The following is a 12,024-nucleotide window of genomic DNA, read 5'->3' on the forward strand; positions in this document are numbered from 1 at the left end:
CACAGAAGTGACATGGGAGAGAGAAGACTTAATCTTTATAAAGTGTGTGTGTGTGTGTGTGTGTGTGTGTGTGTGTGAGAGAGAGAGAGAGAGAGAGAGAGAGAGAGAGAGAGAGAGAGAGAGAGAGAGAGCGCTGTTAGGGCTGAAATATGGGCAAGACTAACTTTTGGAACTGACAGCTCTCATTGAGTATAATGTGCATGTAATTTTACAAAATTTCCAAGTTTAGACTGTGATGATTATTAGGTGGGCAATGGTCTTTTTATGACTATTTTCCTCAGTTCATCCAAGTCTTCATTTATTTGCCAGGTTTCCACAGAGAACAACAAGTTTTTGGTGCAGCATTGTTTTAATTATTTGTTGATTCTTATTGTGGTTGAGTGTTACTTAGAAGCTGTGTTAAATAAAGAACACACTTAACAAATCATAGTTGTTTTATTGATGCCAGGGGCAAGACAACATTTTCTCATTTTAAATAGAATTATGCTTTGCATAAAAAATTTGGGCAATATAATTCTGATCTTTTTTCCTGTTTTATGATCTCACAAAGAGAACTAAGTTTAGTTAACATAGCATGTGAAACAAGAAGTTAATATTGACATTGTAGATTACTTATGGAGAATGAAGTTTTCAGAGTTTCCATCAATAGTGATGAACAATTTACTGTACAGAAGGAACAAATACAGTGATGGAAATCCAAAATTTTGTTGAGATATATGATAAATATTTACCACAAACTAAAGACACCACCGTGTTTTGGGATTATTCTGGTGCTCTATGAACAAACATGTGTGAAATGACTATTTAATTTCTGTTATAGCATAAATAGGTACTACCAGAATTAAAACAGCAGTTTTAGGGAGAAATCACTAGATTTCTTTTCTGTAAGTACGTGTGATGGGAAGTTGTCAAAAAATTAAATTTGATCAAAGGACAACAGATTTGCCAATATGTATTATTTCTTACAAGAGTTACATAGTTGAGGAGCAAACAGCTCAGCAAGAATAACATTTTGTGGTCATACAGTGGTGAAATAGTATGCACTGACATTTTATTTGATGAATTTTCCATAGAGATTATAACAGATCCCATTAGAGTACACACATATTCATATTTCAGTTGTTTCTCACTACAGTTAAAGAAATTTTACACCACAGTAACATTTATGCCATGGGTTACAACTTTTGTAGCATTAATATCTGTATAACTGATGATATATCAGCTTCTTCTGATTAAAATCAAATCAGTTTTACACTTATGGTGTAAAGATATTATTTCTTTTCCTTTTGCTTGACAGAGCATGATATGTACATTATACAAATTACTGCATTACGAATGTGGAGTTTCACTTTTATGAATTTTGTATGTATTTGATTTTCTTGAACATCTATGAGATAGTATTCTTAAGAAGTATTGTATAAATAAGATCATTTAATACTTAAATTAAAAAAAAAGACTGACATTTTTTGCAACTATTAGATATGGTTTTTGAGTAATTACTATGGCTTGCCAAGCAGTCAATAAAATGGTGAGCTTATCGAGTCGAAATAATACTAAAAAATAACAGCTTTCTACAACCTTTGATACAAGACCATGTGTGGAAAACCATTTCCATATAATAGTAAAGCCAACAAAAAACAAAAACAAAAGGTGTGGCGGAAGAGAGATATAAAAGTGATTATCTAGACAGTAACCCAAATTCAGTTCTACATTTCATATATAACATGCAGCCATCTTATATCTCATTGCAAACTGTCTCATAAAGAATTATATTGCAGTAAAATATCAGACACATCAGTAACAGTATTTTTGCCCATGTTTTTGTGAATTGTAAAGTATGCATTTATCTATGTTTTTAAACAGAAGTTCCAATCATGATACTTGTGTGCATATTTTACTGTCAATGATCTGAAGGTGTCACATACATATATAAGCTCAAATGCGTTTTTAAACATCGACCATGAAGAACTGCTCTTTCCAGAAGATCATTTAAGAGGAAAACATTCATCCCTATATACTTGTGACGCATAAAGCTGATTTGAACACACAGTTTCATACACTAATTGTGAGGAAATAAATATTCTTTTACAAAATTAATGTCTTATTTACAATACTATCTGATGGCTTATAATTTATCCCAGTAGCATTATTTGTCACAGGTAAAGGTCTATCCATGCAATCAACAACATAAACCCTTTGTTTTTTTTCTTAATATTATGTTACTGTTTATGCATGTTGTAGATTTTATGCTTAGCAAAATTCTTTTACTTGTTAATATCTTTTTAGTTAACACACAGAAGTGACAAAGAATGCATATAAGTTCAAAATGCTACACACCAATAAAGCTTCTTGTAATTCAAATATACATTGTGCTTCATGATAGTCTTCACACATTCTGTTTAAATTTTCTTACAGAATATTCAGATATGATCTTTCTCATATAAAAAGAATTTCTAGTACTAAAGCATTTTTTCTCTTAGCTAAGTGTATATTTCATACTTACAGAGTTTGTCACACTACTGTATTACATTCTTTTCTACATCACAGAAATAGTTTGTTAATATATATATATATATATATATATGTGGAAATAATTACTTTTATGGACAGTAGGAGGTACATAGAGCTGCATTAGAGACATATCTTTTTGATTCCATCAGAACATACAGTGCAGATACCTAAGTTTTTATTTCAGTATCATGTATCCAGTTACCTTCTTCAGGAAATGTACCTCTTTTGAGCAAACCTCCATCCAGTTTTCCTCTGTGCCATGTTTATTTTAGCGACTTTCTCTTCATCTGGAAAGAGATAAAGATGCCATGAGTTGAGTTACTTGAGGTACTTGTAATGTACAATATCACTTTTCGGTGCATGCTATAATGAGACTACATCAGTGTGATCCTGGAGTGTAGTAGCTGGTGATATAGCTGTAATCAGTTGTACAACATGATATGCCTTTTTGCTATTATAATATTTTGTAACATTGGTAATGTATATTTTTGTCAATATGAGATTATTGGTTTATATTGAGTTTGGGGATCCATATTTTTATGTAATGTTTATTTACCTCCTTTTATTACAAGAGAGTATCCAAAACTAATTGATTGTTCAAAACTTAACAAAATACAATCAGTATCTGAAGTAAAATATTCTACTTAATTAGCATCTGTGAACAAAAATCGATATGTATCTCTGTGAGTTGTTGATGGAAAGTTTTTGTAACTTTGGTTTATGTTTTCTCTGTGTAGCAATAGCTGAGAGCTGGGTGTGAGATGTGATGGAGAGAAGCTGAAATGTAACTCATCTCTGATGTACCCTTGTGGGTCATATTGTTAATATTTTATGAAGTGAGAAAAAGTTGTTTTGTGGTTAATCAAATATGATGAATAAGTAAAAAAGTAACTTTATCAGGTTTTTCATTTTAACTAAGTTACATTTAACACCTGTTTATGCTGATTTGAGTACAAGACAGAAAGGTATTATTGATGGCTTACTGAATGGAGGAATCTTACCACAATACTGACAGCAAGAAGAAGATTAACGTTGACTTTTCACAATGAGCAGTGTTAATGAATTAGTTCTTGGACCCATGCCTTGCAATTGATCTTAATCATTTTTTTGTTTGCCAACTGCCAACAGAATTATAACTGTAGTTTTGTTACATCCGTTATTTAACATCATTTCAATTATTGGCAGAACAGGCTTCCATTAGAATGCGAAAACTTTGCAGAAAACACAGATAATTCGCTTATGAAATTTCCTCTTGCATTTTTTTGTTTCCTGAGTAGAAACAAGGCCCCGGGAGTAGACAACATTCCATTAGAACTACTGATGGCCTTGGGAGAGCCAGTCCTGACAAAACTCTACCGTCTGGTGAGCAAGATGTATGAGACAGGCGAAATACCCTCTGACTTCAAGAAGAATATAATAATTCCAATCCCAAAGAAAGCAGGTGTTGACAGATGTGAAAATTACCAAACTATCAGTTTGATAAGTCACAGCTGCAAAATACTAACGTAAGTTCTTTACAGAGGAATGGAAAAACTGGTAGAAGCCGACCTCGGGGATGATCAGTTTGGATTCCGTAGAAATGTTTGAATACGTGAGGCAATACTGACCTTACGACTTATCTTAGAAGAATGATTAAGGAAAGGCAAACCTACGTTTCTAGCATTTGTAGACTTAAAGAAAGCTTTTGAGAATGTTGACTGGAATACTCTCTTTCAAATTCTAAAGGTGGCAGGGGTAAAATACAGGGAGCGAAAGGCTATTTACAATTTGTACAGAAACCAGATGGCAGTTATAAGAGTCGAGGGGCATGCAAGGGAAGCAGCAGTTGGGAGGGAGTGAGACAGGGTTGTAGCCTGTCCCCGATGTTATTCAATCTGTATATTGAGCAAGCAGTAAAGGAAACGAAAGAAAAATTCGGAGTAGGTATTAAAATCCATGGAGAAGAAATAAAAACTTTGAGGTTTGCCGATGACATTGTAATTCTGTCAGAGACAGCGAAGGACTTGGAAGAGCAGTTGAATGGAATGGACAGTGTCTTGAAAGGTGGATATAAGATAAACATCAACAAAAGAAAAACGAGGGCAATGGAATGTGGTCGAATTAAGTCAGGTGATGCTGAGGGAATTAGATGAGGAAATGAGACACTTAAAGTAGTAAGGAGTTTTGCTATTTGGGGAGCAAAATAACTGATGATGGTCGAAGTAGAGAAGATATAAAATGTAGACTGGCAATGGCAAGGAATGCGTTTCTGAAGAAGAGAAATTTGTTAACATCGAGTATAGGTTTAAGTGTTAGGAAGTCGTTTCTGAAAGTATTTGTACGGAGTGTAGCCATGTATGGAAGTGAAACATGGATGATAAATAGTTTGGACAAGAAGAGAATAGAAGCTTTCGAAATGTGGTGCTACAGAAGAATGCTGAAGATTAGGTGGGTTGATCACATAACTAATGATGAAGTATTGAACAGAATTGGGGAGAAGAGGAGTATGTGGCACAACTTGACAAAAAGAAGGGGCCAGTTAGTAGGACATGTTCTGAGGCATCAAGGGATCACAAATTTATCATTGGAGGGCAGCGTGGAGGGTAAAAATCGTAGAGGGAGACCAAGAGATGAATACACTAAGCAGGTTCAGAAGGATGTGGGTTGCAGTAAGTACTGGGAGATGAAGAAGCTTGCACAGGGTAGGGTAGCACGGAGAGCTGCATCAAACCAGTCTCAGGACTGAAGACCACAACAACAACAACAACAACATGATTTAACAAAATTAATGTCAAAGTAAGAGTCAGCTGTGAGTGGATATTTCAATAAGCAGTTCCGTGGAAGACTTCCTGGATCACATTGACAATACACAGCAGATACCTAACAAGTGTGGCAATGGAATGGATGGTTTCGCAACCCTGGAAATAGTACATTATATTAGAAATCAAAAATGGGAGCGGTGCCATCTTTTCAACAAACCTTCGCTATTGACCCTGATATCAATGTTCAGCTGAGATGGTGTTGTGTACCAGTGAACAAAGTGCTGTTGCCATGAAGGTGTTTTACAAAAATATGGCCGTGTAGCACGTATTTTGGGTTCATTACAATTTGATACATCACACTGAGTGCCATCAACACATGCTGTTGAAGTGTTGGTACAGAACTTTGAGGAAATGGATGGATGTGCAAAATGTGTGCACATCAGAGAATATTACAGGAGTTGAAGAAGCCTTCAGGCAAAGTCCCTCCCATACATCCTGCATACAAGAATGCACTGCAACTTGAAATATCGGCTCACAGTGTACAGGGAATATTGCACGAAGAACTGCAATGCCACCCATAAAATATTCAGATAGTGCAAAAACTGAATCCAGACGACTTTGCTTGGTTTACAACTGAAACATTTTTTGCATTTTGTGACCAGTGTGCTGTTTAGACCAAGCAATTCCACTGAATCTTTATAATGTGATTGTTTTGCATATGAATTTGTTGGTGTAATGTTGTTCTGACTTTTGTTCATGAGTTACAATAAACTAGTGACAGTCCTATAAATATTGGTATGTGTGAAAACTGGTATATAATGTTTAGATTCCTTTCAGCATTCTCTCTACATCATTTGCTTTATTATACACACTGAAAAGTCACCCTGTATGTAGAAATGAAGAAATGCTGCGGAGTCGACGAAAATTAAAATTGTTAGTACTCTGTGAAATTCCATTTTAGGAATTACATTATCCACTCTTACCAAGAAGATTATTCACATGTCTTGAAAAACACTGCTTAAAACAATCAGCAGTAAAGTCAAGACACATCCTGAGGTTAACATTATGACTGGAACAGTTTGCCCAATTCTGCACTGATCAAGAAAAGGTTTGTGTCACTCTCATCATTTAAATAGTTTTTCATCTGTTTTTAATCAGTATTTAAATCAGAAACTTCTCTCTTAATACTCTTCTGACTACGGAAAATAGCTGTCTACAATTACCTTTGCAATTGAGGTAAAAGAAAAACACCATCCTGAGTGCAGTTCATTAGAGCATACCACGTTTGCAACTTTGAACAGGACAGGGCAGTTGACAGAGAATCCTGTTATGACTTACTGGCAACCAAAAGATCCAAAAATTGTGGTACTTTTGCAGAGTTTTGCCTGTGACCTACATTCTCTGTGATCTACAACTGGAAGAACTTAGATCTTTCTTGCAGAGCATTAAATTTCTTACAATTTGCATTGTTAACACACTGCCTGCCTTGAGACTACCAGGAGCCACAGCTGACCCTCACTTGTGCCTGATGCTGTGTGCCCACCGGCCTGGTGGTGAAACGTCCATCATTGTGCATGCAGCTGTCAACATGTTTAACATTTTTTTTACACAGATACAGTCAAAAGATACAGAGCTTCAGAGGAATAACAGAATTCTCAGAGTATCTAAAAAAACTGCAAAAAATGCAGGTTTTAGTGTTACAATTTTAATTTTACATTTTTTTTTTTTTTTTTTTTTTTTTTTTTTTTTTTTTTTGTGAAAACAAAGTGGTACAGGCTTCTGATGGTCTATGTTTGTCAAATCAAAAGAAGCTACCTCCTCTTCCCCTCCATGCCCTAACAACAGAGTGTTTATTTCTACTGGGGTTGGAGAGTTAGGAGGCCAGATGCTGATGCATGAGCACAATGCACCCTTGTGAAGACCTCCCCACACAGTGGATAACCTCCAGAGGACAGTTGCTTAAATGTAGGCTTGAGCAGCCATATCTCAACAGCCTTGTGGACAGCATTCCAAGGAATATTCATCCATGTTGCAATGCATAGGGTGGAGCATCATGGTGTCGAATGGTACCAAGAAGCAGATTTTGATTTAAAAGATATGCACTTTCTAACAGTTTAGTTTTATTTTGTTTATTCTTTTGTTTTGTTGCCTTTCATAGTAAAGTTGTTTTTTTCATAAGACTTTTTGTTTCATTCCTTTTCACCCCTGAGTGTTAGCCTGTTTATGATCACAGGTATGCATGTAGTGCAATTTTTTTGCAATTTTCTTTACAATAAAACAAAGAAAATGTATATTTTTTTGGTTAATAAGTGAAAACAAGTTTCAATTTATTGACTTGTTCTATACCACTGTAATCATTTCATTTAGAATCTGTGCAATGGACATTAAATCATTAATGCATGTGGAAAGAATGTATTCCACAATAAGTTTTTCAGATGCATTCTGCATCTATGAGGACCTCCTCAAGATCAGTCTATGGAACAAATAATGTGTCTGATGTAATTCATGGTAAGACTATTCTGCTGACAGAATGTCTTGTTGCCGTACAACTGATAATTTTAACATATCACAAATACTGGAATTCTACAAGCAATCAGTCCTGGTGGTAATTTTCACATAAGCAGTGGTGATGCACTGTGTTAGCAGAATGATTTACCACAATTTGTCACAAGGTTAACCATTGATAAGGCAGTAGCTGATCAGTCAGAATGTGAGGTACCAAATTCCATTGGATTATTTAAAGCTGTAATTTCGTGACAATTTAGAATAGTATTATCTATCAACATTTACAGCAAGGGTTGCTGAAAACCTATGAGATTGCATCTCAAGGACATGGTTTTTCAGCTTGCTACAGTGTGCACAGTGTAAATGTAAATGGTTCAGAGCCTTCATGAAAGAAGTTTTGTATAGCATGTACTTTTCATTCACAGAATGATGTCACAATAACTAACGACATCAGGAAGAGGAATTTCACGTTTGGAGTTATGTTTATACTCTGATGAATCAGTTCAGTGTTGGATTTGACAGCGGATAGTTTTTCATTTGGAGAGAGGAGTACAGAATATTAGGATAAATTAACTTTATCCACAGAGCATCACAATATTAAGCAGCTGACTAATGATGAGGGTGGGAATCAGCAACTATAGGTGCACAGACCCTCCCTGTCAGAATATCTTTTAAAAAAATTGCTACCAGATTCCAAGTATAACATAAAAATGGAGGGATCTATCTGAAGTTGAACTGTGAATATGTCAGGGTTAAAATAAATACAACCAGTAACTGTATAAAATTAGTCTTGCTCAATTTATATCTATACTCAAATACTTGGCTGATTCTGGACAAGAATGTTCTACATATACTTGCAGTTACCTGCTGTTGAGACAGCTGAAACTTGCTGGCAATGGGTGTGGTCCAGTAGAAGGAATCTGGCCAGGAACAGAATCAAGCAGTGGGTACCACTGAGCTACAGGCTTTCGTGGGTTGTCAAGCATCTCCAACCAGTGGTCGCGACCAACACCAATAAAGCTTGCACCAATTGCTGTACAACCCATGAGTTCATTTGGTCCAATCCTGTTGGAAAAATAATTAGAATTTTTATATTTTAAATTGACATTGTAAGTGTGATAAAAATGTAAAATATTATGAGTGAGGACACTGATATTGTTCAAGATTATATTTATGATTGTAACTATTAACAAAAATAATAAAATGAACATACACTGCTTAGTCAAGACATTATGACCACCTGTTTAGTACCATGTTGTTCCATTTTTCAAACACAGTGCAACAGAGATTCTGCTTGGCATGGATTCTAAAAGTCCTTTACAAGATTCCAGGAGTATGTGGCACCAGATGTCTAAGCACATATCAAGAAATTTGCACAGATTACAGCATGATGGTTTACGGGTGCACAGCTGGCGCTCGATATGTATTCCGATGGGTACAGAGCAGGCACACATTCCGGCCAAGACATCAGTTCACAATAATGCTTCTCAAACCACTGTAGTAGGACTCTGACCTTGCAACAGGACAGTTATCCTGCTGGAAGGTGTCATCACCACAGGTGAAAACTCGAGCACGAAGCATTGCAGATGGTCCACAACAATCTTTATGTAGTTCATGATGCCTTCGATTACCACCATACAGGGTGTCCAAAAAGTCTTTCCCTGATTACATAAATTGATAACTCAGGCTAGAAGTAAGATACAAATATGAAACTTGTGTCAAATTGTTTACAACTATCAAAGTTTTTTTTCTGTTTTAGGTTCACAGTACGTAAGTAGTGGATGAGTTACAGTGCCCAAGATGCCATGTTAACCAATCAGGAGAAGGCAGAGTGTGTCCTGTGGTACAATGAGACACGATCACCAAGCACAGTGCAGAGACACTTCCAGACAACATTTGGAAGGAATCCACCTGATGCCAAGAGCATTAAAGCCTGGTATTTCAAGAACACAGGATCGGTTGCTGACCTTCCGAGGTCTGGTCGACCAAGAACCTCAGCAGACAGGGTGGAAGCTGTAAGGCAATCTTTTCTGTGAAGTTCAAAGAAATCGGCGCGCAGGGCCTCACGTGAATTACAGACGTCAGAAAGCTCTCTCCATGACATTTTATACAAACGTTTATTGTTCCATGCATGCAAAGTGCAAATTGTTCAGGCCTTGTTGCCCAATGGCAGTACATGTCAATATGACTTTGCGGTCGAAATGCTATCACGTATTGAAGACGATGATGGTTATCTCAGACGAATTGCATTTTCTGATGAAGCAACCTTTTTTGTCAGTGGAATAGTGAATCGCCATAATGTGTGCATTTGGGGTTCACAACCCCCTGGCGAGGTCATGGAGTTCACCAGAGGCAGTCCAAAGGTGAACGTTTGGTGCGCGCTATTGCACGATCGAATTATTGGGCCATTCTTCTTTGCTGTGGCTACCATCACATCTGCAGTGTATCTGGACATGTTGCAACTGTATGCTGTGCCTCAGTTGCTTTAGTATCGCCCTGATGTCTTGTTTCAACAAGACAGTGCACTGCCTCATTGGGGTTTGGACATCCGTGCCTATCTCGATATGATCTTTCCTGGGCGATGGATTGGTTGTGATGGGCCAACGGTTTGGCCTCCATGCTCTCCTGACATAGCCCCATTAGACTTCTTTTTATGGGATTATGTCAAGGACGAGGTCTATCGAACACGTGTACCAGATCTTGAAACCCTGCGGCAACAGATAACCACAGTCGTTGAATTGATCCCTCCAGTGATGTTGGCTAATGTGTGCACGGAAATTGAATATCACCTAGATGTGCTACATCCTACCAAGGGTGCTCACGTGGAAGTTTACTGATATATGAAAAAAACTTTGATAATTTGTAAACAATTAGACACCAGTTTCATATTTGTATCTTACTTCTAGCCTGAGTTATCAATTTATGTAATCAGGGAAAGACTTTTCAGACACCCTGTATATCCCATGGAAGCACTACTAAATGTACCCCAAAGCATAAAACTGCCCTCACTGGCTCGCATCTGTGGCTCAGTGCGTGTTTTGTGCAGCCATTCGCCCGTGTGACGGGGTGTAAGGACACAACCATTGACCTGGTGTTACAAGGAATGCGATTCATTTGACAGGCAATACGTTTCTACTGACCCATAGTGAAAACTCAGTGATGCCGTGCCCACCGCAGTCATAACTGATGGTGGCATTGGGTCAACACAGGAGCACATGGGTTCATGTGATGTGGAACTCTAGGTTCAACAATGGCCTTTGAATGTTGTACTCCGAAACACTTGTGCCTGCACCAGTATTGTACTCTGTCTTCAGATCTGCCACAGGTGGCTGCCTATCCTGGATTACATCACTTTGATAAAAGCATGGCTTAATTTCTTACACCTCCCAGGGATTTTCTTTTTAAACTCACTGGAACAAGTCAACATCAGGGAATTAAAATGGTACATGTCTATTAAATCACAACATATCTGTATTTTGAAGATGTATGGTTTGTGTTCATTACATGAATTAAGAGAAACCATCAACATACTTGTGGAGGTGGGTGTCCCTCCATTGCGGTTACAGCGCCAACGTTTGCTGGCCGCTTATACTACACATGTTTGTAGCTTGCCCGGGTATCCTAACTATTGTCTTCTATTCCCACAGTCGCATGTCCATCTCCCAGAACGTCGGCCCCGGTCGGGTTGTATGATCGCGGTCCGCATCAGAGAACTTCTCTCCAGGCTTGGGGTTTTCCCTCTTCCACCTCCTTTCCGGGCCCCTCTGCGTACACCCACGTGGTGTGTGCCCCACCCTTGCCTTCGGCTCGAATTGTCACAGGGCCCGAAGGACTCAGTCCTTCCGGAGGCCTTCCGCCGCCGCTCTTATTCCATCCTAGCCATGCATCAGGGCTCTGGCGTTTTATACACTCACAGTTCGATGGTTGCTGGTCGTGTCAACATGCTCTAACTCAAGGGGACCATTACGAACAACAATCCTTGCCGGCTGGCTGCAGCGTTTTCACTGCTGAGCTGGTCGCCATCTTTCGTGTCCTAGAGTATATCCGCTCCTGCTCAGGTGAGTCCTTCGTTATCTGTAGCGACTCCCTGAGCAGTTTACGAGCTATCGACCAGTGTTTCCCTCGCTCTCGTCTGGTGATGGCTGTCCAGGTGTCCCTCCATGCTCTTGCCCGTTGCGGACACTCTGTGGTATTTGTGTGGACCCCAGGCCATGTTGGGATACCCGGCAATGAACATGTAGACCGCCTGGCGAAAGAGGCCACCAGT

At 38.2% G+C, this 12,024-nt stretch overlaps 1 protein-coding gene across 1 annotated transcript in view; it reads right to left on the reverse strand.

Annotated features, from left to right (window-relative positions):
• Positions 1 to 2,593: 2,593 nt before the first annotated feature.
• LOC124623170 (synaptotagmin-10-like) overlaps positions 2,594 to 12,024 on the reverse strand; it is a 296,361-nt gene continuing 286,930 nt past the window's right edge. Inside the window, exons 5-6 of the mRNA XM_047148974.1 lie at positions 8,622 to 8,822; positions 2,594 to 2,798 (exon numbers count right to left, since the gene is read on the reverse strand). Of these exons, the coding sequence (XP_047004930.1) occupies positions 2,795 to 2,798; positions 8,622 to 8,822 (205 nt within the window). The 3' untranslated portion in view covers positions 2,594 to 2,794. The remainder of the gene's footprint in view (positions 2,799 to 8,621; positions 8,823 to 12,024) is intronic.

This window comes from Schistocerca americana, chromosome 7 (assembly GCF_021461395.2).
Source record: "Schistocerca americana isolate TAMUIC-IGC-003095 chromosome 7, iqSchAmer2.1, whole genome shotgun sequence".
Classification (NCBI taxonomy): domain Eukaryota; kingdom Metazoa; phylum Arthropoda; class Insecta; order Orthoptera; family Acrididae; genus Schistocerca; species Schistocerca americana.